The sequence below is a fragment of the Musa acuminata genome, chromosome BXJ3-3, assembly GCF_036884655.1.
Source record: "Musa acuminata AAA Group cultivar baxijiao chromosome BXJ3-3, Cavendish_Baxijiao_AAA, whole genome shotgun sequence".
Taxonomy (NCBI): domain Eukaryota; kingdom Viridiplantae; phylum Streptophyta; class Magnoliopsida; order Zingiberales; family Musaceae; genus Musa; species Musa acuminata.
The window spans coordinates 35,134,043-35,158,679 of record NC_088351.1 but is presented as its reverse complement, the minus strand read 5'-3'; the positions used below and the strand labels follow the sequence as shown (position 1 = coordinate 35,158,679).

The 24,637-nt window shown below is 37.9% G+C and overlaps 4 protein-coding genes and 1 long non-coding RNA gene across 7 annotated transcripts; 2 read left to right on the top strand and 3 right to left on the bottom strand.

The window, feature by feature from the left end:
* Window positions 1-129: 129 nt before the first annotated feature.
* On the top strand, window positions 130-5,804 carry LOC135633218 (mRNA cap guanine-N7 methyltransferase 2-like). Of its 2 annotated transcripts, none has more exons than XM_065142430.1 (11): window positions 130-362; window positions 454-532; window positions 634-728; window positions 1,927-1,998; window positions 2,065-2,174; window positions 3,034-3,156; window positions 3,233-3,325; window positions 3,419-3,487; window positions 5,092-5,180; window positions 5,257-5,354; window positions 5,454-5,804. In XM_065142430.1, the coding sequence occupies exons 1-11, from the start codon at window positions 204-206 to the stop codon at window positions 5,613-5,615; spliced, it is 1,149 nt and encodes a 382-aa protein (XP_064998502.1). In that variant the 5' UTR covers window positions 130-203; the 3' UTR covers window positions 5,616-5,804. The 2 variants fall into 2 exon arrangements, with proteins under 2 accessions (XP_064998502.1, XP_064998501.1); XM_065142429.1 differs by having other exon boundaries at window positions 5,451-5,804.
* Window positions 5,805-6,582: 778 nt separating this feature from the next.
* On the top strand, window positions 6,583-10,482 carry LOC135633219 (cathepsin B-like protease 3). Its single transcript, XM_065142431.1, has 11 exons — window positions 6,583-6,781; window positions 7,526-7,579; window positions 7,688-7,768; window positions 7,870-8,026; window positions 8,163-8,167; window positions 8,250-8,324; window positions 8,414-8,539; window positions 9,483-9,701; window positions 9,875-9,988; window positions 10,076-10,111; window positions 10,202-10,482. Exons 1-11 carry the CDS (start codon window positions 6,707-6,709, stop codon window positions 10,334-10,336), a joined length of 1,077 nt encoding a protein of 358 aa, XP_064998503.1. The 5' UTR covers window positions 6,583-6,706; the 3' UTR covers window positions 10,337-10,482.
* A 1,273-nt stretch (window positions 10,483-11,755) lies between these two features.
* On the bottom strand, window positions 11,756-12,577 carry LOC135634277 (uncharacterized). Of its 2 annotated transcripts, none has more exons than XM_065144639.1 (4): window positions 12,417-12,577; window positions 12,217-12,341; window positions 12,057-12,142; window positions 11,756-11,989 (listed from the first exon to the last, which is right to left on the bottom strand). In XM_065144639.1, exons 1-4 carry the CDS (start codon window positions 12,466-12,468, stop codon window positions 11,941-11,943), a joined length of 312 nt encoding a protein of 103 aa, XP_065000711.1. In that variant the 5' UTR covers window positions 12,469-12,577; the 3' UTR covers window positions 11,756-11,940. The 2 variants fall into 2 exon arrangements, with proteins under 2 accessions (XP_065000711.1, XP_065000710.1); XM_065144638.1 differs by having other exon boundaries at window positions 11,756-11,973.
* Window positions 12,578-15,386: 2,809 nt separating this feature from the next.
* LOC108952390 (uncharacterized) lies at window positions 15,387-16,703 on the bottom strand. Its single transcript, XR_010495333.1, has 3 exons — window positions 16,479-16,703; window positions 16,338-16,385; window positions 15,387-16,244 (listed from the first exon to the last, which is right to left on the bottom strand). It is a non-coding gene; the product is annotated as an uncharacterized LOC108952390 (long non-coding RNA).
* Window positions 16,704-16,875: 172 nt separating this feature from the next.
* LOC135634357 (uncharacterized) lies at window positions 16,876-23,165 on the bottom strand. The gene is made up of 8 exons (XM_065144767.1): window positions 22,904-23,165; window positions 22,608-22,733; window positions 22,296-22,485; window positions 19,854-19,927; window positions 18,472-18,621; window positions 18,041-18,326; window positions 17,730-17,963; window positions 16,876-17,627 (listed from the first exon to the last, which is right to left on the bottom strand). Exons 3-8 carry the CDS (start codon window positions 22,440-22,442, stop codon window positions 17,256-17,258), a joined length of 1,263 nt encoding a protein of 420 aa, XP_065000839.1. The 5' UTR covers window positions 22,443-22,485; window positions 22,608-22,733; window positions 22,904-23,165; the 3' UTR covers window positions 16,876-17,255.
* Between the last annotated feature and the right edge of the window lie 1,472 nt (window positions 23,166-24,637).

The window sequence follows — 24,637 nt, the reverse complement described above, 5'->3', positions numbered from 1 at the left end:
AAATGATATTTTATTTAAATTTACAGGAATATACACAGGAAATGCTATTTCTTATTTTTTATAAATAAAATAAATTTCTCGGCCGGGGTGGTGAGTCGGTTTGACAAAGGCTTATTTGAGTGATTTGATCCAAAACCAAAAAAACCCGACCCACCTGCAAACTTCGCACAGCATCCGATGCAACGGCGAGGGGAGCGACGCTGATGGCTTCCTCGGCTCCCCTGGCAGCAGCGCCGCATCCTCCTCCTCCTCCTCCTCCCGCTGCTTCGTTCGCCGTCCGGGCGGCCGAGTCCGCTCACCACCGCCTCTACGAGTTCGCCAAGACCGCCCTCATCAAGATCTTCGCCTTTCCCTACGCCACCGTGCGTCTCTCTTCGCACCCCCTCGTTTCTCCTGCCTCTCTTTTTCTTGTAGCTCCTCTCTCACATCCTCGTTCTTCGGCGACTAAATCAGGTTTGCGACCTCTACTGCGGTGGCGGAGCGAACACCGACAAGTGGGACGACGCCCAGATCGGCCACTACATCGGAGTCGGTATACTACTATTCTTTTTCTTTCCTTCCATTTCCTTTTTCCTTTTCTGTTCTCACTTTGACTTCAGATTCGTCTTGGTTTTCATTATTTTGATCGGACAGATGCCTCGTTGTCCGGCATTAGCGAAGCCCGCGACATGTGGGAGGGCCAGCGGAAGCCTTACACCGCCGAGTTCTGCGAGTTGGATCCTTCCGTGGTGAGTGCGCTTGTTCAGTTTTGCTAATCTGTGAAACTATACCTAGCAGATGCATCCGCCCGTCTATTCACACGCCACTGATGTGTTAATCAGACGGAGGGATAGAAAACCCTAGACGAAGGAGGGCGGATGCTTGTACTGTTGTTTCATAACCTGCAGCCCATACCTAGGGCAATACTTCAGGGCTAATTATAGATTAACCTCTGTAGTTAGTTACATTTAATATTTCGGTCCCTACACTTTAAAATATTATATTGATCTCTATAGTTACGACAGTGAAATATCTAGGTCTATTTATCATAACGTCGTCGGTTTTACCAACGGAAACACAGAAACAAAGAGTAAAAAATATATTTTTAATGTTTAGTTGATGGTAGCGCACGACGTCGATGATGGCGGATGACGGCACCGTTGGGGGCTGCAGATGATTGTTGTGGATGAGAAGAGTGGTGGTGAGAGGTGAGAGCCGCTCTGCACCTGTGTTGACGCATACACAATTGCCGAGCGATCCTTTCGTCACTTTGCATCTGTATCGACGTTGATGCAGTTGTCGAGCGACGAAAGGACCGTTGATACAGATGTCGAGTAGCGTCGCTTTGCATCCGCTTCAACGTCAACGCAGTTGCCAAGCTGCGCCATTCGACATCTACATCAGTGGCCTTTTTGTCGCTCGGCAACTGTATTGACGCTGACATAGATGCAGAGCGGCCCTCACCTCTCGCCGTCTCTTTTCTCATCCACAATAGCCACTCATGGTCTCCAACGACATCACCGTCCGCCACTACCAATTGAAATATTAAAATTATAATTTTTACCCTTTATTTTTATGTTTCTGTTGGTAAAACCGACGGTGCTAAGGTAAATTGGCCTAGATATTTCACTTTCGTAGCTATAAAGATGCTAATGTATCTTTTTAAAGTGTAGAAACCGAAATGCTAAAAGTAGCTAACTACAAGGGGGGGGGGGGGGGTAATCTGTAATTAGCCCAATATTTCATAGTCATTTAGTCATCTCCTACACGTTGTATTTAATCCTTGGGTGTTAGATCATATCTCTTTGTGATGGATGGCTAGACCAACTTGACGACTTCACATGTTGCATCTTTGGTGAACTTACATGCTATTAACAATTAGTAATCGAAGAAAATTCTGGTTATGGGATATATTTGTGGTAATAATGAGGCGATCACATGTTGTAGGAAAATTTAGACTCGTATTTGCATGACAAGGGTACCCCAGCAGACATCGTATGTTGTTTGCAGCATTTGCAGGTACTTCCTTTACTTCTTTCTTTATAATTCTTCACAACATACTTCTAAAAGTAGACATCTTTGCAGTCATGCTTTGAGAGTGAGGAGAAAGTAAGGAGTCTTTTGAGAAATGTTTCATCATTGCTTAGACCAGGGGGATATTTTTTCGGTATAACTCCTGACTCATCTACCATATGGTATGGATACATTACAGCTTCTTTCCCAAAGTTCTTTATGTTGCAGTTTGAAAAATTGTAAGTAAAACCTGAAAGAAACTAGCACATGTTATGGAAAAGGACAGTAGAATCACAAATTGTCAAGAGAACATATTATAAATTTTGAACCAAGCAATGATTGATGTCACATATGGGCACTTTATACTAGCTATTAACCACCTTCTTGTTTCTTCTGGCTCGAAGCTGCCCCTCATGTTGACAAATTTTAGGAATTCTTATACTAGGTTTTGTTACTTTGTAGGCAAGATTAGATTATGATGTATGAGGTTTTAACTGCAGTAAAATGGTTTACTATACTCTAATGGGATCCAAATAATGCTGTAGAGTTTTGTGTTTGACTCTCTTCAAGGATTGTAGAAGCTAACATTTTTTTCAAACATGAAATGACCCAACAAACATGAAAAACAAAGGCCCTGGTTCAAATTAATGCCTTCATATTTCTTCTTTATGTAACTTTTCTGAAACTGAAACTAACAAGATTAGAGTGAAGAACCTCCAACCAAACATGTCTTTTAACACAGCCCGAACCCATTATTTTCACTCGGTATTCTGAGGTTTAGAAGACACTCGGGAACTACTGTCCTGCTACAAGATATGACAAAGTGTAGTTATAACAGGTCTGAGATATACGGAGAAGGTATAATGGATGTCAAAGAAATTCAATGCCTTCTGTTACAGAAATTGCTAATTTAGATGATGGAAGAATGTCATGATAACTATACTTGGTTGATGACAGTCTTTGCACTTTTCCTGGCTTAGATTTTCAAACCTTGCTTTTGGAATATTTTCATCATGTCATATGGAGATGCTACTTTGTCAGGGCAAAATATCAGAAGAATGTTGAAGCTTGCCACAATAAGGGAATTGGTATGAAGCCGAATGCTGTCCCAAGTTGCATCCGCTCAGAGAACTATGTTATTACATTTGAAGTTGAGGAAGAAAAGTACTGAGTTAGTGACAGTTGTCCTTTTTGTTTTCTTTCTTTCGTATGTGTTATTTTATATGCAAATGACTTTCAGGTTTCCTTTGTTTGGGAAAAAGTATCAGTTGAAATTTGCTAATGATATGACTTCAGAAACTCATTGCTTAGTCCACTTTCCAAGCCTGATTAGGTTAGTCTGGTACTTATTTCGTATTATCTAATTTATAGAGACATCTGGTTTGCGTAATCTGAGGATATGACACTGATAAGCCAATTAATTCAGGCTGGCCAGAGATGCAGGTTTGGAATATGTGGAGATACAAAACTTAGCTGAATTTTATGATGATAACAGGTACATTGTGCTTTATTTATTTCTGCATTTATGTATATTCTTTTATTCTCCAGGGTAAAGTTGGCAATCAAGCTATTAAATGTTGAAGCTGTTAATGGTAGAAAGACCTTATGAACTATTATCTTTTAAATTCTTCTAGCAGATATGCTTTATAACTTTAAATATAAGCTACACAAATAATCATGCAATAGAGGGCAGAATAAAGGAGCAAAGACACAGAAAAAGAAGAATTTAAGCAATTATCTAAAACTATTTAAAAATGAAAAAAAATTAAGATGCAACATATATAACATTTATGTGTTTGGGCACATGTTATTTTTCAATTATTTCCAAGAAGGATGTCTTTTGATATTTCAAAACTATTCAGATTCCTTTTCTTCTTCCTCCTTTCCTATGACTTTCAATTTGAGTAATCTTTACTTAAAGCACATTAGAGGTATGGGCTAAACATTTTGGGACCAGTAGTTTAGGCCTATCAACTTAATGGATTGATTATCCCAATATTGGATGATGATATGTTGGCTTAATAGAAAATAATATCGGAGTGACCTAGGGATAACCTGTTCTTCTGCTTTGTTATTCAACCTGAAGCTTCAAGGAATCCTGATTCTGTTAATTTGTATAAGCATATGATTGTCTGACACAACACTTAAATATAGCAAAATGCGGGGAATAGACATTAGAATCTTTAAATCCCAAAGGACCACACACTGTCCTAGGGAAGAGTCCATAAGTGGGACAAGAGTATCATCTTAAGTAACATTTGTCAATTTCAATGACAGGCATGTGTTGGTGCAACTCCATAATGTTGAGCTGATGGCTATTATTGTCATGCCCTGCCAACAACAAGGCTTACCATATTTTGCATCAATAGTCATCTATCATGTTTGCGAATAATAAGCTAACAACATGCAAGTGTTTCACATTGTAATTGATCAAAAACATATCAAGCATGAGAAAATATAGATAGAATGTATGATCATTAAAATTTTTAAAATTGTTCCTTGTTTTGCTTAGGCATGTGCTCTTTTTGTACCTCTTGCCTCCGACATTTATGGGATTTAATGCCTCGAGTGCATTGGCCCTTTTTCTAATGTGCTCGATAATTTTGTTCTGGTTAGAGAAGCCATGGTTATAATTATTATGTGTGAACGTTGTTGTCGTTGTGGAAAATAGCTCCTATAGACATTCTTTGTTACAAATGACAAGGAATAATGGCTGCATTTGGATCTTCAATCCATCCTTATTAGATATTCTAGTTGATAAACATGCTTTGGGAATCGGAGTTGGTCAAGCCTGACTTTTACCACTTTTATTGAAAATGTAGAGTTGTAATAATATACATAGCAAAAACACTTATTGACACTTATAAAGTTAGAGACTAGCATCATTAATCTTTGATCAGAGCATACTTAACATCTCCAATCTATCTGAAATATGACAAGATTGATGTTTGTTAACATCTCCAATCTAGCCTACGGTTGGTTTAATGATTTTATCAAACATTGATGTTGTCCTATTTCAGATCCTATTTTATCGCCAAAGGTTTTTCCCTTTAGTTTTCTGGGTCACCAGACCTGAAGATACATGTCATTTGTTCTCAGAACACAGTTTGCCGGAATGCTCTTCGGCTATGGTGCAAATTTTGTGGATCCTCGAGGGAAGCTTCTTGCTCGTTCCTTTGATTTGCTAGGTGATAAATCTGTCTCCTGTATGATGCTTCAAGGATTCTCCCCATGAGGCTAACTTTAGCATCATTGTTTCTTCAGGTTTGTATTCCACATTTGTATTTCAGAAGCCCGACCCAGATGTCGTCCCACCCATCGTGACCCCTATGTTGCTTGATGGAAATTACACTCATGAAGAAGTAAGTTGTGATGTTCTAAATTGAACTATATAGCCTTTTCTGACTTTGTTGGACAGAGTCTTATGTTCCTTAACCCTGTATTATTCATCTTATTAGCAGCACGAATGGTTAGGGGGCAGCTGGAGACAGCCGGCTCCTACAGAAGAAGATAGAAATGGGCAAACAGACACGAACCTTGTTCCCGGCACCGTCCTTGGAGAGCATGACAAGGGCATCCTAGGCCCTGGACCAGCTGATCTCCGATTTCCAGACCCATTATAGGTTTGTCTTGTTCGGCTGGTGGCATGAATGTGTTTCTGGTTCGACCATCGCATCTATACCCTGTAAATCTGCGTCAGAAAATATGGTGCCTGAATGTTACTACCACTATCCAACAATACTAAAGATGTGCATCGAGTAAACCGAGTTTTAGAATTCTTGAAGCAAGAAATGTGATGTACATGAAGTTCACCTTGTTTTTGTTTATGCCATGCTGAAAGAAGTACTTGACGAAGCCCGACGGTGAACCGTATTAGCTTTCCAGTGTGTGTGAGAGATGGAAGGATGGAACGGAAGGTTCGTGTTAAAAGTTGATGATACGTGTAACATTATTGCTGCAGTTCCTATGCTCATTTATTTCGATGCTCCGTGTGGTTCTCATGTAAAGGAGTCGGTATCCAAGATTAGTACTTACTGGTACCAAAACATGCTTGTGTGTTTCCCTTTTTTGGCCGTATGCATTCCTTACCACTACTCTTTGATTCGTTTCACTACATGCTAACAATAAGTAATCTTTTCGTCTACGCATGCTAATCTCTCCATCGAGCCTTTAGTGTATATTTTTGAGTCGCTCAAAGTCACCGGTCTTCGATATCGAATTGCTCTCCCACTTGGACGCATTCCACAGCGAGGTGGTAAATCGTCATCAGATCAAAGCGTGTGGGAAACGAACAGTGTGTCAGTCAGCACCGCAAGCATCAAAGCCCAATCGAACAAGCAAGACAAACCACACCGCCTCTCGTTTTGCTTGCAATAGGGGCGAAGCAGGCGGCGTCTTCGTGTTACCCTCCCACTGGACCGCACTCGCCACTCCCATTGGATTGCGCTTACTATTATTACTGTCTTTTTGTTTATTGTTATTATTATCATTATTTGCAGCTCCTATTTCCGAGCCTCATCGACGTCACTCCTCGACGAATAATGGATGGGACGGCTTCCTTCCGCAGACGCCAACGACCTTAAGGCCACCTTCTGCCGTCAATATATGCACGTATAGAAACCGCAAGTAACTCATCCTCCTCATCCGCTACTCTTCACCGTCCCGTCTCCCCTCGTCGTCGGAAGAGGGGGAGGAGGAAGCGGAGGAGAAAGTAATGGCGTCCCCGTGCCCCTTGTCCCTACTTCTTCTTGTGATCGCTTTAGCCTCGACGCTTCATCCGCCGCAGCAGGTTAGCTTCTCTTTCTCTTAAATCAACCCTTGAATTTTAGTTACGATCTGGGCCATGGCGAACATCTTTGCCCCTAATCACCAACCCGATCGAGACCACCATCCGCCGCCCTAGCGGTTCTGCATCCTCCTCGACAGATCGCGTCGGAACACCGGAATCATTCACAAGAATGAATCATACCAACCGATTACCTTTTCCCAATTACTCTACGGATGAGAAGCTATCTCTACATGAAACCTACCTAATCAATCTATGCTTTTAAACGAGTGGAAGTGCACCTCAAATGGAATGTTTCCCGGAATTTTTAGAGACGGGATATTTTAGTTTCAAAGGTGGGAAAGGAAAAGGACAAGACTTTCACCATGGAATGATCAAGACTTCTTCTTCAAGAGATTGTGGGCCTGGACCCTCTAGATTGGGGATACCGAAGAATAGTAACATATATGTCGCTGCAGACAACCGCTATCCTTGTGTTTATGCATTAGAACTTATGTCGATCGTGAGAGGAGATGTGGCTATGGGCTTAGGCGTTGTAATTCTAACCTCACAACTTCATCTTTTTGTTCGATATGCTTGTACACCGACTCTGCTTTTCTTATAATAGTTCTTTCTTTTGTTGTTTTTGTTGATTAGCACCAATGATTCTTCACCTTGTATTTTTGCTTCAGTAATCATGAAACTAAAATTATCCTGTGACTTTTACTTCAAATAAATAAATATATATATATATATATATCCGTACAGGTCTTTGCAGTAAAACCAATGCCTCGACTCAGGACAGATTCAATGATACTTCAGGTGTTGCTTCATCTCTTTGTTCAGTAAAGAAAATGAACAACTCTGTGTTTTATATGGAAATTTCTTCTTCTTCTCTTTGCTGATGATGATAGTATTTACATGGCACAGAATTCAATTATTCAAAAGATTAATGCTAACCCTAATGCTGGATGGAAAGCTTCCATGAACTCCCGTTTCGAAAATTATACAGTGAGGCTCCAGACCTAATTTCAATCATTCAGATTTGATTAATTACTTCTGACCATATGTGTCTAATTAATTACTTTCCCTTTTTCATTTTTCTTTTGTAGATTGGTCAGTTCAAGCATATTCTTGGGGTGAAACCAATGCCTCACAATGAGGTGATGGATATTCCTACAAAAACTTATACAAAATCTTTAAAGCTTCCGAAGCAATTTGATGCAAGGACGGCTTGGCCTCAGTGTAGCACAATTGGAAGAATACTTGGTCAGCTGCCTCAACTTCCATTACTTTCTTTTTGTTGTTGTTATTGATGGAAGCACATTTTGACCTTCATGGAAGACTAACCCTTTTAATTGCGTCCCAACTATGTTGATGGGTCATTGATCAATTTGGTCAACAGATCAGGTAAGCTGGTTGATTTAGCTCATCTCCAGCATTTAACTATTGAGGCACACCCTAAGGTATTTAACTTGTTTATGATGAGCAGGGGCACTGTGGTTCATGTTGGGCTTTTGGTGCTGTAGAATCACTTTCCGATCGTTTCTGCGTTCACTTTGGCATGGTAAGGCCTGCTCGGCATTTCTGAAGGTTAAAATCATTTTTTTCATGAAAATGACAAACATAACTTCCCTATGTTTTCTTTGTTTACAGAACATTTCTCTGTCCGTCAACGACCTTTTATCCTGCTGTGGGTTCATGTGTGGAGACGGCTGTGATGGAGGGTACCCCATACGTGCATGGCGGTACTTTGTCGAGAATGGCGTCGTCACTGATGAGGTAATTCATGACAATATAGTCAATCCGACTCTTGCAAATTTTCTACAAATCATGCAATTTCTTCTTTGCTTTATTTATGTAAAGGTACCTTTAGGCATTAGCAGTGGTTGATGCGCAGGAGTCTGGCATGAGCTCTTCAGTAGTTTAGTATTGGCATGTGGAGCATCACAGCATAATGTCATAAGTTGGCAGGAGCAAGATACGTTCTAATTTACTTTCTTGTTGTCCTGTTAGATAAGTTCTGGAGTTTAATCAAAATAAAATTAGTCCTAAAAGCTTGATGATGTGTCAAATTGATCCATGAGCAATTAATAATGAAATGAATAGATGAGATACTTTGTCTAGGAAGCAGAGTTGGAAGAGTAGTTGGTCACAGAGTAGCATAAGTATAAATGTTACAGAATTTTCATTTTCTTGCGCCGATCAATGATGCCAAACACCGAAGAGCAGTCAGAATTGGAACATAATGTGGTTGTTAGATGCAGAAAATGAAGCTATTGAATTTTAATACAGAATGGTATCAAGGATTGATAATTCGGCTCAAGAGACTAGGAGAGTAGCCAAATATGATGTCAGCTTCTGTAGGATTTTTAATGAAAGGACAACAAGGACAACAATGTTTGGTTGAACATGTCGATCTAGGTTGAACAAACCTAGAGAATTTGTCGAGGAAGAGTTGGTTTTTCGCCTTGTCATGGCTGAAGAATATTAAAAGACGCTACCTCGTCTGGAACTTCTGGAAAGGCTGGGGAGTTTTGCCCTATGAGTATGATGACTTTGATAGGAAGAATGAAAAGAAATATATACGTTTCTGTTCCCTTGAATTTCTTTTTACTGCATTCAACACTACTGTTCTTTTATCTTGTTTCTTGAAATCTAATCTATATTGCTCCTCTTTTTGAATGTTAAAGATTAACAAAGTTAAAAATACTTAATCTTGCAGTGTGACCCATATTTCGATGACATTGGATGTGCTCATCCAGGCTGTGTACCTCTATATCCAACCCCACAATGTGCAAAAAAGTGTCAAGTTAAGAATCTCTTGTGGGATGAGTCTAAGCATTTCGCTGTCAACGCTTATAGAGTAAAATCGGATCCACCGGCTATCATGACAGAGGTCTACACAAATGGTCCTGTGGAAGTCAGCTTTACTGTTTATGAGGTAAGTCAAATTTAAATTTTTGCCGAGGCCACAACTCATCCAGAAAGTGATAGAATTTATGGTATCACATCAACATTCTCATGGCATTTCTCTGTTTGTCAATATTTATGAAACGATGGTGTCAAAGAGATTACACTTTGTGCTAACTTAAGTGAAATCTTCCTTGTGCTTAGGACTTTGCTCACTATAAATCAGGAGTCTACAAGCATTTGACAGGCGATGAAATCGGTGGCCACGCCGTAAAGCTGATCGGATGGGGGACTAGCGATGAGGGTGAAGACTACTGGGTTGGTTGATAAAATCTTCAGCATCTTAGACTTACCAAGAAGTCAACCAAACACTTACTGACTTATGTCTACTCTAATAATCTGCAGCTTCTTGCAAACCAGTGGAACCGAGGCTGGGGTGATGTATGTATCAAGATCAAATCACCACAAACACTGCATGAAGTCTTCTTGCCTGTTTGATGGACTGACTCAACATCTGTCTGTTTCGTGCAGGATGGTTACTTCAAGATCTCAAGGGGCACAAACGAATGCGGAATCGAAGAGGATGTTGTTGCTGGGATGCCCGCGTCTAAGAACTTGATCGTAGATTATACTACCAGCGATCCAAAAGCCGCTGCCAGTGCTTAGTTTCACATAGTCCTTGTAACGAGGACGCCTATTATCTATGTTGTCAAGATGTCAAACCTTAAACCTAGCAACAGGTCATACGGTTACTTGGGTGAAGGGGATGATGATGGTCTTTTGCTGAATGATTTCATCTCGTTCTGTGATCATTCCTGGTTAATCTGATTAAGATGGCAAAATATTGAACTCGTTATTTGATGGTCCTGCCTTCAGTGTTCTCTGTAAAAGCTTAGAAAACAAAGATCTGAGGCTGTTCCTCTTGCTTTCTCCTTGAAGCAATCAAGTTAGCTTCGAATAGCACGAAGGTAAAAAATGAATGCACATTCAGATCTGCGCTTTTAGCTGTCTGGTGATTGAAATCTATGCATAGATATCGATGCGAAGTCTGTGCGCTCAAACATGACACTGATGCCATAACCATAATTACATATCAATATTAGTATCATAATCTTTATGTTTTAAAAAAATTATATATATATTTTTTAGAATTATAAAATAAAATATTTATTTATTAATAAAAAACGATATCGAAAAATTATTATGGATAAAAAAAAACGATAGCGATAGGTGAGGATCATTTTGTATCTGTATCAAATAAAATGATCCTCATCTTTTGTCATTGTTCTCATAATCTATAACCATCATTCATAGTTTCTATCGACGATGTTGTCAATCACAAACGATGTTATTCGTTATCATCAATTGAAATATTAAAATTATTTTTTATTTTTTATTATAAAAGATAATATATAATTATAGTTTCTTTTGGATTAAAAAAATCTATTTTTTCTTGCATTAAAAAGCAAAAGATACACTTTGGTTGCAGTAAATAACGAGTCCTCTATGCAACTCCTTCGAGTTCGACATGTTATTACTATACCAACTAACAGAATTCATTCATTAGCTTGGATCCTTCAAATTATATGTTCCTTTAATCAAAACAGAAACAACAATAATAATAATAATAATAATAATAGCAACAATAATAATAATAATAATAATAATAATAATAATAATAATAATAATAATAGTAACAACAATAATAATAATAATAATAATAATAACAACAACAACAACAACAACAACAATAATAATAATAATAATAATAATAATAATAGCAATAATAATAATAATAGCAACAATAATAATAATAATAATAATAGCAACAACAATAACAATAATAATAATAATAATAATAATAATAATAATAATACTAATACTAATAATAATAATAATAATAATAATAATAATAATAATAATAATCAAGACGGGGAATAATAAGAGTATTCCGAGCATCGACTTGCAAAATAAATCTGCTCTCACATGATAAATTTCCATCAAGCTGAGAGGTGGCTGACTGACCATATTAGCTTAGTTTCTTAGCGTTGACCCACACGTAAAAGCTGTTCATAGAGGCCAAAATCACAGCAAAACCCATAGTAATTGACCACACCGTAGGAGCACGCAGCGTCATCCATACAAATATACACATACATGTATAGAATTCTCACACCACGATGAACTACGATTTCTTGACGGCGAGGTCAGCAACATGGAACTGAGCTGTGTACTTGTGAGCTGAATCGCTCAGCTCGTCACGAGGTGGCTCATTCAGAAACGCCCAGTTGCTCCTCGTCCACCTGCTCCGGCAAAACCCTAAACCATATCATCATCCTTCATGTACGTATGTACTTAAGAGTTGTATACAGTGGCTTCTTCTTACCAGTCACCGGTCTTGGGAGGCTTCTCCATGTCTGGGATATCAGGAAACCCCATGACAGTCTTCTTTAGGCTCAGCCCGTCCGACTCCTACAGACACACACAAAGCTAAGTAAAAGCGAAACAAAGGAGGATGAAACAGCATCGAATGAGAGGAAAGCCACCTGAGGGGTTCTCGGGGAGCTCAAACTGGCTTGGAAGTCTTCTTCCTCTTCTTTGGTCGGCCTGTGCAGTCTCCAGAAGCTGTCGATCTCTTCCTTCGTCAGCGACTTGTTTCTCTTCAGCAGAGCTGTGCGCGTTGCAGCATAACACATCAGTAAATGGAGGAGGAGGAGGAGAACAGATGTAAAGCTTGTGATTCTACCTTTTTCTGGGTCTACAACAGGCGAAGACCAGCCGGCCATGAGAGAACCCATCTCGACTACTTCTTCTTCTTCCAAATCCTTTCTGCTACTGATGTCACAAGAAACTCGAGGAATACGAGCGTGAAGTCCCGTCGTCCATCTATATAGATGGAGAGTGGGGTGGGCTGTGGATAAGAGCACACAGGATTGGGGATGAAACAACGGCGATGCAAATCCATACCGGCTTTCGTACGTCCTCGGAAAAGCATGGAAATAATAATCCATTGAGAGCGACCGCCACCAAATCTACTTTTCTTTTTCCGTCGGATCAAGATTCGGTGAACGATGCCGTCCGCGGTCCGGTAAAGCCCGGCAGCCACGGCCGTCGGATGGGTGGGAGGGAGGTAAAAGTAAATCCAAGAGGAGGGCCAAATAAGATTCGAGATCTCTTACGGTACGTACCTAAGAAGAAGGGCTAATTATTTATTACTGCTATGGTTAAATCCCTTCAGCATTTCGATCTTTAAAATTAAAGAATTTATATTAAATTTTTCATAATTATAAAAATAAAATATTTAATCTAATTATAAAAGTAAAATATTTTATTTTACCAAAGATATACGACGTAAGAACGATATAAAAATGATTAATAAAAATATAATTTTAATATTATAATTTTATTTTTATTATTTTTTAATTAAAACTTTTTAGTTGATTATTACGATGGTTTACTGACGATGTCGTCAGAGGTCATGGGTGATTATTGTGGTAGTGATCGATTTTATCGATATCCAAACATTGACGATTGAGATTGTAATAGTCGCCATGCAACTAACGATCGTTGATGATGAAGGTTGTGAATCTCGAGGATATGAGGAAGATGAGAGAGAGACGATAGGAGATGAGACAAAAGGAGAAGATGATAATGTCATAGGAGATAGCATTGACATGACCATTGTTCTCGTGACACTGTCATTCTGCGATGGAAGAGGAGGAACGATGCTATATTCGACTTCTGCGACTTCTTACCGGGGGAGAAGGAAGAAGAGGGAAAGTAACGATGGGAGATGAGGCAAAGAGAGAGGAGATAGTCACTCTCCCTCCTCTTCCCCCCTATGAAGTCACATAAGCTAGATATAACATCGTTGTTGCACTCCCTCCTTTTCCTCCTCCCTTGCGGGACGATAGTGTCATGAGAAGGATAACCGCACCGACTCTATCTCCCATGATACTATAGTCCTCGTCCTCTTCCTCCTCTCCGTTTGTCTCATCTCTCACTGTTGCTCTTTCTATTTTTTCTCATATCCCCGAGATCGACCACCATCATTATCAAACCATCACTGTTGTCATCACCCTCACTTTGATTGTCAATGTTTGGATCGAGATCGACAAAATTGACCACCACCACAATAACCACTCGTGATCCCAACGGTATCACAATTTGCGATCATCATAATAATCAACAAAAAAGTTTTAATTATAATATAACAAAAGCAAATATAATTGAAATATTAAAATTATTTTTTTATTTATCGTGTCATTCTTACACATGTTATATATTTCGTTCATAAAACTGATAATATTAAGATAAATAAAGTTATATCATAAATATAAAAATTTTAATATAAATTTTTTAATTCTAAAGATCGAAATATTAAATGATCTAACTACCAAGATTAATTTATAATTAGTCATAAAAAAAACATCAGATAATGTAACATGCGATCGTTGTTATCTCATCTAAGGAGAAGTCGATCCGAATGAAATACCCACACACTAATCGGAAGAATACATAGACGATGTGCGCTCCACATAGGCCACCGTGGATCAATCATCCAATGTCCACGCTAGATCAATGACAATGTTGCTATTAAATCAAAATAGAAAGATAAATAAATAAATAAATATATATATATATATATATATATATATAGTCATCCTGATTTGAAATATCTACCTAAATATGTGATTGCAAGTTTAAGAGGATATCCTTCACATTATAATCTATAATTTAGATGAATGCAACGATTCAACTTAGAAACTTATATTAGTTACGGATCACTCTCAGCATGACCCTTTCAATATTTATTATCCTCTCTTCGATCTACATCTTACACATAAATATATTCCTAACCTACTCGTCCACTTCAAACTTGTTTAGGTGGGGATAATGAAATCTGTAATGATCATGTCAATAACCTAATAATGCATTTCGTATATGAAGGGAATAATCATGTCAATTCTGGTCATCCACTTGTGAGGAACGACCTCGATTTATCCTCCTATAATTCTTTTACGAATATGCCTTAGAAATGCGATTGGTGGATTTAATATTCTTTTAATGACGAACGCAATATATTTTCCGGTAGAATAATTTGTATAATAAATATTATTATACAACTCAGCTGACATCATTTTGCCGAACTAAAATGATATTTGTGGATTAAAAATGGAGATCACGGCAAAATTGCTTCGTCCTAAGGTGGATTCCTCTAAGCCTCCACATACTTTTTTCAACCATCATGGTAATGCTCCATTACTGATAGGTGAACAATTCTTTATTTGTGATGGGACATTTAGTATGGCGTCACCATAGACATTGAATCTGGGCGTTTGTGTATCTTCTTTTCTTTTTCTTATAGATATCAAAGGCGATGGATTAAAAAAAAAATCTTAATTTTAATAAATTTTTAGATAACACCCTAATTTATATAAAAATAACTCTATAAAATATCTTTTTATATATATATAATTATTTTACTTTTATATTTTTACTCGTATATCTTCAAGTCTTAGATAACGGGGGTCATCAAGTCTTTATTTCCTTCGACAAGAAAGATAAAGACCCTAGACTCATCACTTCTAATGTTAGAGTTATCGATAGATACCAATCGTTCGATTCTTTTCGATGTCTCTATATATGAAAAATGATAATGCGAAGATGTAAGTGATAAGAGATGAAAGCGCATATAGACGATGGGACACAGATAGGAGGGTAAAAATATTTTTTATTAAAAGAATTTTTAGAAAATTTTGAAAATAATGATACTGTGCGAGATTCTCATTTGGAGAATTTACCCTTGAAAACAATCGGGTGGGGTATCGGACAGTCCATTGAATGCGTCTCTTTCACGCCTATGCTTGTCTCCAACTGAGCAGGATTAGCCCACTAACTGTTTGCTTGGTTCACTCGTTGACTTCTCCGACTTATCTTACTCTTCGTCCTTATCCACTCAGGATATATGTATGATGGCTGCTGTTCTGAAGATAATATTACATATTTGGGGGAAACACGGAAAGTTGGAAAGGGGGGTAGAAAGCAACGCCTTTTATACGCAGAAGGTCCTGTTAGCATGGACGTGCGTGCCGACAACCCTTTGTGGAGCATATCGTAGATATTTCTGGCGCCTCCATGCCAGCACAAGCTTCGGGACAAGAAGGTAGAGCCACCGAGTGACGGCAAAATCTGCGACTTTTCTTTGTCATCCAAAGAATCACCATTAGGAATTCTGCCAATGGTAGAGTGTGGAGTGTCCTCTGCATACAGGTTTCTGATAAGGTTTCGACAAATAAACCAACCAGGAACCCCAGGCGGGTGGGATGGCCAACATAGATGGTAGTGATGTCCTGCATCTGCTGTTTGTATTCTGATGGGGTTGGGCAGTACAGAAGCAATTATTGATTGGAATCATCTAACAGTCATCTATTCATTCCCATTTAGTGATTGATGTTAGCTCAGCTGCTGAGCTCCTTTGTGGGTGGGAGGTGTATATCTTTTACCAAAAAACCACCCCCAGGTAGAACCAGTGAGGAGAGTATGGCACGCCTATTGGGACAGGGTCAGAGCACTGCAGAGAAATGCTCGAGGATTAAAAAGAACAACCAGGATCGAAAAAAATTGACCTAGAAAGCACAAGATAATCTCATTTAAATTGTTTAACCTGGACATATCATCTTCTTCGCTGACGCATGTAACCCCAACGTATACGCTGGATCAGCAACAAGGAAAGACAGGGAAATTAAATTAAATTCATTGATAATTACATGGAATTCAATTAACATGGTGTAAGATTATTTTAGACCTGAACCAAACGCAGCATATCCATGTAGAAGCATCGAGAGTGTTTCTTCCGCGGAAGACCTGCACAATCAACAAATACCATCAGAAGCAAAGCTCGAATCCACGCGATTCGGGCAGCAACAACAAGCACTTCTCGAGAGCTCTGGTGGTTTGCGCCTGCACACACCAACCTTGAAGCAGAGAGAAATCAGTCAGTGAAGGAAACGGACAATAAAAAACATGTAGCATTGACTACCTGGAAAAGCCTAGAGAATCCGAAATAGAGGCACTGGTGTCAGCTGGGCACGGCAAATGGTGGTGGGAAGAAGCCATCGGCAGTCTCAACTGAGATGCAGATGAACGACAACATCGAGTGGCCCGTAGGGGAAATAGAAAATTAATAGATTAAAGAATAGCCATACACTTAACAGATATTTTGTACAAGGTTAACACATATTTGAGTAAATCCTGTCATTACAACAAACAACAAGCTATTCTGACCTTGGCTCAGAAAAAGAAAAAGGTGAGCTAGTAGGTAGAAACTGACGCACTGTAGCAGGAACACATGGTTTGATCAACAGGCACCATCACCACTGTTCATACTAAAAAATAAGTGACACGAATAAAAGATGGTACATCACCGATCCTGATCACCATTGAATCAAGTACGATATAGCATCGGTTTCACTGAAGCAATCAGTGCAGCATGTTCCGGTTTTGCAGACAAAGATGCACACTTCCGGTGGAGTGCAGCTGAAGGCTTCCAACTTTGATTGCCCAAATGAGTAGTAATTTAAGATTACCTTTTGCTCGAGTCATCAACTGCAGGAGGAACCTTGGCAGGGTAATTTGACAAATCAGTAGCAGCCAATACTGAAAAATCATATGGTCGTGCAGAAGCAGCAGCGCTGTCTTTGAGCAATGAAGATTTGATTGCTTCCAAGTCCACTTGGTCTTGCAATCTGTTTGTAATCACAGGGCTTCCTGAGTTTGATGTGGAAACACTAGACAACCGTGTATCATCCAACTTCCCTGGGTACATATGTTTGTTCTTTCTCACAGCATCCATCTCCTGCCCCGTAGGCACAAAGGTTCGTGATCGATACTTTCTTGCTCCCTCATCACCCTCATTGTTGTTGTACAGTACATAATCATGATAAGTAGGGGCGAACTGTGTCAAGATAAACTGATCAGAATATCATCAACAGATAACATACAATAAGCTACTTAAATTCAATACAGGATGAAATAATTACTTTACAAGAGAGATCACCTGATGAACTGTGTCATGGTAGAAATCGTTGAACTTCAAAGCATGAACAAGGCTTCCCCTTAAACCACCAGAACCACCAATGTTAGCACCCGAATATTCCTTGTATGGAAATGCATACAAGTGGCCAACAGCTGCTGCAAGCATCTCAACACATAACACAAAGTTCTGAAATTCCGCAGCTGCTTCTGAATTTTTTATGAACCCAGACTTGGCTGCGAGAAAAACCAAGACACCCTGCATGAAAGATTGGTTAATACCTTCGTTAAAAGAGAAAGACGGTAACAAGCAATAAATTACGGTAAAACAAATACCTGCCAATATGTGAGGAAAACCACAGATTTAATTATGATGAACTTTGGAACTGGGTTGAAAGGCCGGAGCAAATCTTTGCATGCCACATAGAACAAAGCAAGAGCATACAACGCCATGGAATATGATACTGTGTAGATTATTGTGATGTAAAGATAGGCTTGATCCACGCTGAAATTTCCATCTTCATATTTCCCTTTAGCATAGAGTATGAAGGTTATCACAACTAGAATAGGCTTCAGGATCACAAACTGCAAACCACCTTGCTTGCACTTTCTTATGAAACGCCTGTTTCATAATTGAATTCATTCAAAAATGAGTAACTAAAGATATGACTTAATTGAATTCATTGGTGACAAGTGTTTCAACAAGGGATTCATATGATAAACTTTAAATCCATCATTACAGGATAAGGGATTCTCAGAGAACAGACCCATCAAGGGGAATAGAAGGTAAACAGCACGTCATTAGGTACCAAGATGGCTTTAGAGATCGGCCACTTAAACTCAAAACCACTGCACCTGGGCCTCCCACCCATGCCAAGCAGAGAGAAAGGAAGTTATAAATAACCCAAGCTTCATAGCTGAAACACATAATTGTTATTAGAACAATTATTGGACAAACTTGAAAAAGACTTCAGATCCTTGAGTCCCATCTGTACTAATGCTTCTCAGAGAAAATCTGAACATATCAAGTGAAACATTAAAAAGGAATCACAATAATCAAAATACAGCTTTCCCTAAATTAAGAAAAATCACAACTGTTATTTTTTTTTCTTATCCAAATTATCATGTACAGAACATTTTTACTCAGACAGAATAGGAATCACAGGCAGATACTAACAATCTTGGATCAATATTGAAAAGTCAAAAAGGATGTAGTGAGGAACAACAGGCGAACCAAACTTGCAGCTAAACATACCAACAAGCCAAAAAGGATAGAAATATGGAGTCTATTTTCTTTCTGAACTTCTTCTTTTTCTCTTCCTTAAACTGTGGTTCTGTTTACTATCACCTTATCTAAATCAATTCCATTCCAACAGTTGATTAAAACAATCTTACTCATAATTCGGCATACCAGTGAATCTTGGAAAAAATAACTATCAACTTTGAAAGCATGATGTAAGGTTCAGAATAAGCTGAAGAAGAAAATATGGCTTTGATTTAAATGAAGACATGCTACTTTTGCCATCGAGAATAGAAGAATCTCAATTGAACTGGGTTTAATAAATGATTCTGTTAAGTTTTACAAATCTCCCCCCTCCCTCCCTCTCTGTTAGGTTTTGCAAACCTCTCTCCATCATCCTCCTTTTACTCTCATTCCTTTTGTCAGCATGCAAAGCAAAGCAAAGCAAAAGGCTTAATTTCATGAGAAGAGGTTTCTCTCAATTTAATCCAGGGGAAAAATGAGTTTTTCTTGATCAAAGGAAAAATAATAACTTACCAAACATCTTCCTACACAATCTCATGTATCTATAACAGAAACAACAGGCACCTCAAAGAACCATCAAGTTGACCATAAATAGAGAGTCAAGCTATAAGAAGCTTAGTCATATGTTATAATGTCCGATATTGTATTTAAAACAAGCAACTATTGTAGTTGATGGTTACAGACGAAATGCTACACATGAAACCGCCTTTGTTTTGAGGTGTGCGGATATGTTGTCTCCATTTATCTTATTAGTCATCTTGACAGTGGAGTACATGTCACTGACAAATGTTAAGACCGAAAGAAATGTAATCACAGTAATACAGAGCAAGTTTGACTGATTTTGATCAAGACATTTAGCATGACAGAGATCACAAACATACTTACACTTCTCGAATAGAATTAAAATATATTGATCGATCATTAAGGATGAGAGACAAGAATGACATCAGTGCATAGACCTGCCAAAAGAGGTATAAGCTAATCAGGCAAGGAATTATGCAATTAGTATATGCATACACCAGAATTTGTATCTCAGAGCATAGAATAAATGAAACACTAACAAGAACCATCAAATCAGTTTATTCTTCTGTTGTTTTTCTTGAGGAAAATTACTGAATTAATTTAACTGAACCACTTTGATCCTCCAAAATTATTTTTGTCAGAGAATAGAGGCAAGATTTCAGACAGGTACTATTTATTGGAGATGAAAATATAAACAAGGCACATAAGCCAAAAGAAAATGAGTAAACAAACAAATTATACCATAGTGAAGTAAGAGGATTGACCCTCGAAGTGTTCCCAACACTTGAAAAGAAAAGAAAAGGTGTGGGATTACATGAGAGTTCGGGTAAGCATTTTAACTAAGAAACGCATAATTCTTCTTATTATAAAATATCAGATAGGCACACAAAACTATGGACAAAGAATGGTAAATATTGCAAGCAACATTCTCATTCATTTTTCTACAACCAAGAAGTCAAGAATTATTAAGAATTTAGCAATACCACTCATGTCACATTGGACACAATTCATCATTTTACACAGGTATAAATGCAGCATTCTCATCACTTCAGTAGACTCTGCACTTGTAATCCACTAGTACAATCACATCAGAATTAGGCAAAGACTTGAATTGGTATATAAAAGCTCGATGAATGTAATACTATTAACTTAACCTAGGCTTAAGCATCTTGGATCAGTGGGCTACAATCAACAAAGTAAATGGGTCAGTTGCTTCATTGGGTTAGGTGATGACAGACAGTGACAAAGCTAACCTACTATTTGGCATAGTGGGGACTCCACTAAGAATGGGTTACCCATGGATGGGACTAGAGGACATATCACAACATGGAGCTACCATTAGGTTGGGTCTCACGTGCACCATTCTAGAGCTTAATTCTGAACTATATTGGTACTTGACGAGGATATCAAGTCTTTAAGTGAAGAAAATTGTATTTTCCAAAGATAGTCTCATATCAAAATGCATAAAGACATGATGGAAAATTATAATTCCCAAATATACTATAGTTTGATTCTAAACTACGTTGGTCCTTAATGTCAAGTCTTTTAAGTGGGGAAATTTGTAAAATATAGTCTTGAGGGCATACTACTATTAAACTTAAGAAATATTACCTTGAGATTAATCATTTTGAATTAGTAGTTTAAGCTCAAAAAAGTTAATTGATTAATTTTCTCATTGAACCGAGTCATGATAGGGCTTGTAGCTTGTAACGATGGATAGCAGGATCTTAGCGAACTTTAGAGTTTACTTGAATCCTCAAGGCCAGATGGTCTTGTTTGTGCCCCATATATGTACACTTTAAAACATCATCTTGCATATTCTCCAAATAAAGTAGATAATGTATCATAGATTTCAACTGAAGCATAGGTTATTCACTAGTCAGAGATATCCAATAAACAAGTTTCAACTTTGTCTCAATGTACCAGGACCTGTCCTTTACCGGTCCATTTCTCAGCAAATTGCTAATTCTAAATGGTGTCTCTGTTGGTCTTTCATAAGAAGCAATATCAAGGTCCTTTAGTTTAACAATTAGCTTAAAAAATATTTTTGGGTTTCGGTGCAGTTTAAAGAGTTAACGCCATGCTGTACCTCGCCCGCATAATTTCAAATCGTCTTGTGTGTCGTTTTGTGAACGGGACATAACTGTTTTGTGAGTTGAGGTCATGCTGTACCTTGCCTGCATAAATTCAGAAAAGGGCTTGTACCATACAAACTTGCATTTTAAACCTTATTGTGTGTTGTTTTGTGAATGAGACATAACTGGTTTGGGACATGCAATGGAAATTTAGGTTCATACATCAGCTGATAGAAATCTAGAAGAGAATAAACAATATACTGAAAAGCATGAAACTCAGAGGCATATGATTTAACACTAAAGAAACCATAAGAAGTACTCAAAGTAAACCCTTAAAATTCAAAATACTATAAAGAAATTAAAATCAAGAACCCATGGACATCCATCCACAAAAAACTAAAACATCCATTAGAGATTCCCAAAAGATCTTCTAATTTTAAATGCAACTGATGATTGGTAACATTATAGCCATGAAGTAATTAACCCTAGAATATGTGATCACGAAAAATTAGGAATATGAAAAAAAAAGGTGAGGAAGTAGCAACATTAGCAATTTTTAAATACTGAATAATAATTTCTAAGCAGAATCACCCAGCATGTTTCTAAGCTAAATAGTAAATATTGCAACAAAATGCGATGACGGATTGACGGTATACTTGCACAATCAAGCAAACAAGGAGATGATAAAAACAACAACAGGAACCAAGAACCAACGGAGAAAATAGCATACCGGTATCATGAAGATGATGCGAACTATGTAGCGCTGAAAGATAGGTTCTGTATAATTCAATAGGTGCCTGTATATGTGAAGCATCGCCAGTGCTATGGCTCCCACCGTACATGGGAATGCGATTATAACAAAAATAATGGGCGCCATGGAAGAAGAAACAACAAAACAAATTCCTGCCCTGCTCCTCCACCTGCAAACGTAGACCAATCTAACCAAAGCATACCAAAGCTCAAAGCAAGCAAGCAGATCGGAACAAAAAACAAAAAAATGAGTAGATAACAGTTGCAGGCAGTGTCAGGAACTCGATCGAACCTCAAGTGTCTGCAAGTTGGGCTTTCTTGCACTTCTTCTCTCAAGTAAACCTTGCAGTCTCACCGGTGCCCCTACTCATGGAACAAGGTCTACGACCTTCGATATTTCGGAGTCCTCCAACCAAGCCTAGCAAAAGAAGGGAATCTTGAGGTTAATTGTCGGAAGATCACCAACAGATTGTAGTCAAAACCAGATCCTGGGCGAGGAGAGACGGAGCGAGAGGGCGGAATCTCGGGGGAGTAGGAGCAAGTGATCGACAGACTATATATGGAAGCGTTAGGGTTAAAATATTGTACCTCGTTAGGGTTGAGATGAAAGGGACGGCGGTAGAGGAGCTTCTTCTTTTTCTTATTCTCCGCCTTTCCTCTTTCTCAGGCGGAAGAGAGGCGACGAGCGACCGGAGGCGGCTCCTCCCACGCCCGGCGATGACGGCCAAGGGAGGAGTGGGAAGAAGAAAGAGGGCAGGAGAAAGACGCCACGGCGAAGAAACCCACTGTACACGCCACCAGACTGACCGAATGGAGCGCAATAATGTCTTTTCTCGCCCTTCACTCTGGTTGTTACGGTTTCGCCTTTTGAATTCAACGACTCCTGCCGCGAAAGAATGAACGTGGAACAACAAAATTATACGTATATTTATTCCTCATATTTAGTATTTTAATATATATATATATATATATATATATATATATATATCCTTATAATCAAGCTCCAGTTAGATTATCATTAATATATACATATATATATATATATATATATATATCAAATTTTGGAAACACATATACATACCAAAGATGATAAGCATATAAAGGATTTTAATATTTAGAAGGTAGATTTATAAGAATAAATATGTCATTTTCTAACTTTATAAGGATATATATAAGAAATAATAAATTCTCAAAAAATATCTCAAGTTTCTTTTTTTTTCTACCTATAACTCCCTTTTTTTTTCTTTTTTTTTTAAGAATCTCTTATTTTATAAAAACAAGATTATCCTTGGTTGTGACCTCTATCCCTTTCTGCTTCGTCCCTCACTATTGTCATTATACTCTTACTCTCATTAGTCATTGTTATCATGCTCTTATCATTGTTATCTTGGCCTCACCATGATTATGTTTGTTCGAATGAAGAATTGCATAGACTTACATGTATATTCAAACTTTCATCCTCATTGTTAAGATCATGACGATCATCCTTGATAACAAAATCCTCACATGTGCCGACTACTTCACCATCGGCCACTGCCTCATCTCATACATGAAGAACCTTCACGGTACTCTTATATCTTTTATCGTCAATCATAATATTATCATCACTTCCATCCACTCCCTCATCATTATTGTCATATCATCCCATATCATCCCATCGATCCTTTAACAAACTTTCTCCTCTATATCCATCTTATTGCATCGACTCACTCTTTTTTCATCAATATATATATTTAAGGGGGCCGCTATATCCGTCTAACTTAAGGTAGATGTCATATGTATTTAATAGAAAATAACAAAACTATGAGAAAAAGTGCAACCTCGAAATATTTTTTGAGAAATTTATCATTAAAAGAATAAAAAAAGCCAGTTCCCTATAACGGAAGTTAATTTAATACCTATACCTCAAGATTTGCAACCACCTTGATGGACGGTGATCCTGCGCAAGAATGGAAGTCAAAATTATAAGTCAGTAAACATAGTAGATACAGCTTTAATACTAATAGTAGGAAGTGGCAAGACGGGATGAACATTTAGGACTTATTATTTTATTTAAACATTTTGGTCAACTCATAGAAGGGAATTTATAGATTTATATATAAATTATTGATAAATTTTAAATCGACTTGGTTTGTTTCGAGGTTACTAGAATTATGATATTCTCATAAAATATTTACCCACGTCATTTATTCCAACAATGAGCATAAAAGACACACAATCTTCTATTAGTAAAAGTGATGTTATGTTCATAAAACTTTTATGATATATATATATATATAAAATAGATATTTATATTAACTATAAAACATCTAATAAAATATT

Coding starts and splice junctions, on each gene's coding strand:
- LOC135633218 (XM_065142429.1), top strand. CDS start 204: ATGGCTTCCTCGGCTCCCCTGGCAGCAGCGCCGCATCCTCCTCCTCCT. Junction 1,999..2,064: donor GTTGTTTGCAGCATTTGCAG/GTACTTCCTTTA, acceptor ACATCTTTGCAG/TCATGCTTTGAGAGTGAGGA. Junction 5,355..5,450: donor GAAATTACACTCATGAAGAA/GTAAGTTGTGAT, acceptor TCATCTTATTAG/CAGCACGAATGGTTAGGGGG.
- LOC135633219 (XM_065142431.1), top strand. CDS start 6,707: ATGGCGTCCCCGTGCCCCTTGTCCCTACTTCTTCTTGTGATCGCTTTA. Junction 8,325..8,413: donor TCTGCGTTCACTTTGGCATG/GTAAGGCCTGCT, acceptor CTTTGTTTACAG/AACATTTCTCTGTCCGTCAA. Junction 9,702..9,874: donor TCAGCTTTACTGTTTATGAG/GTAAGTCAAATT, acceptor CCTTGTGCTTAG/GACTTTGCTCACTATAAATC.
- LOC135634277 (XM_065144638.1), bottom strand. CDS start 12,468: ATGGGTTCTCTCATGGCCGGCTGGTCTTCGCCTGTTGTAGACCCAGAA. Junction 12,342..12,416: donor TGTTGTAGACCCAGAAAAAG/GTAGAATCACAA, acceptor CAACGCGCACAG/CTCTGCTGAAGAGAAACAAG. Junction 11,974..12,056: donor CCTCCCAAGACCGGTGACTG/GTAAGAAGAAGC, acceptor TTGCCGGAGCAG/GTGGACGAGGAGCAACTGGG.
- LOC135634357 (XM_065144767.1), bottom strand. CDS start 22,442: ATGGCGCCCATTATTTTTGTTATAATCGCATTCCCATGTACGGTGGGA. Junction 19,928..22,295: donor GCATCATCTTCATGATACCG/GTATGCTATTTT, acceptor CTCTTTTGGCAG/GTCTATGCACTGATGTCATT. Junction 18,622..19,853: donor TTTAATTCTATTCGAGAAGT/GTAAGTATGTTT, acceptor TATGTGTTTCAG/CTATGAAGCTTGGGTTATTT.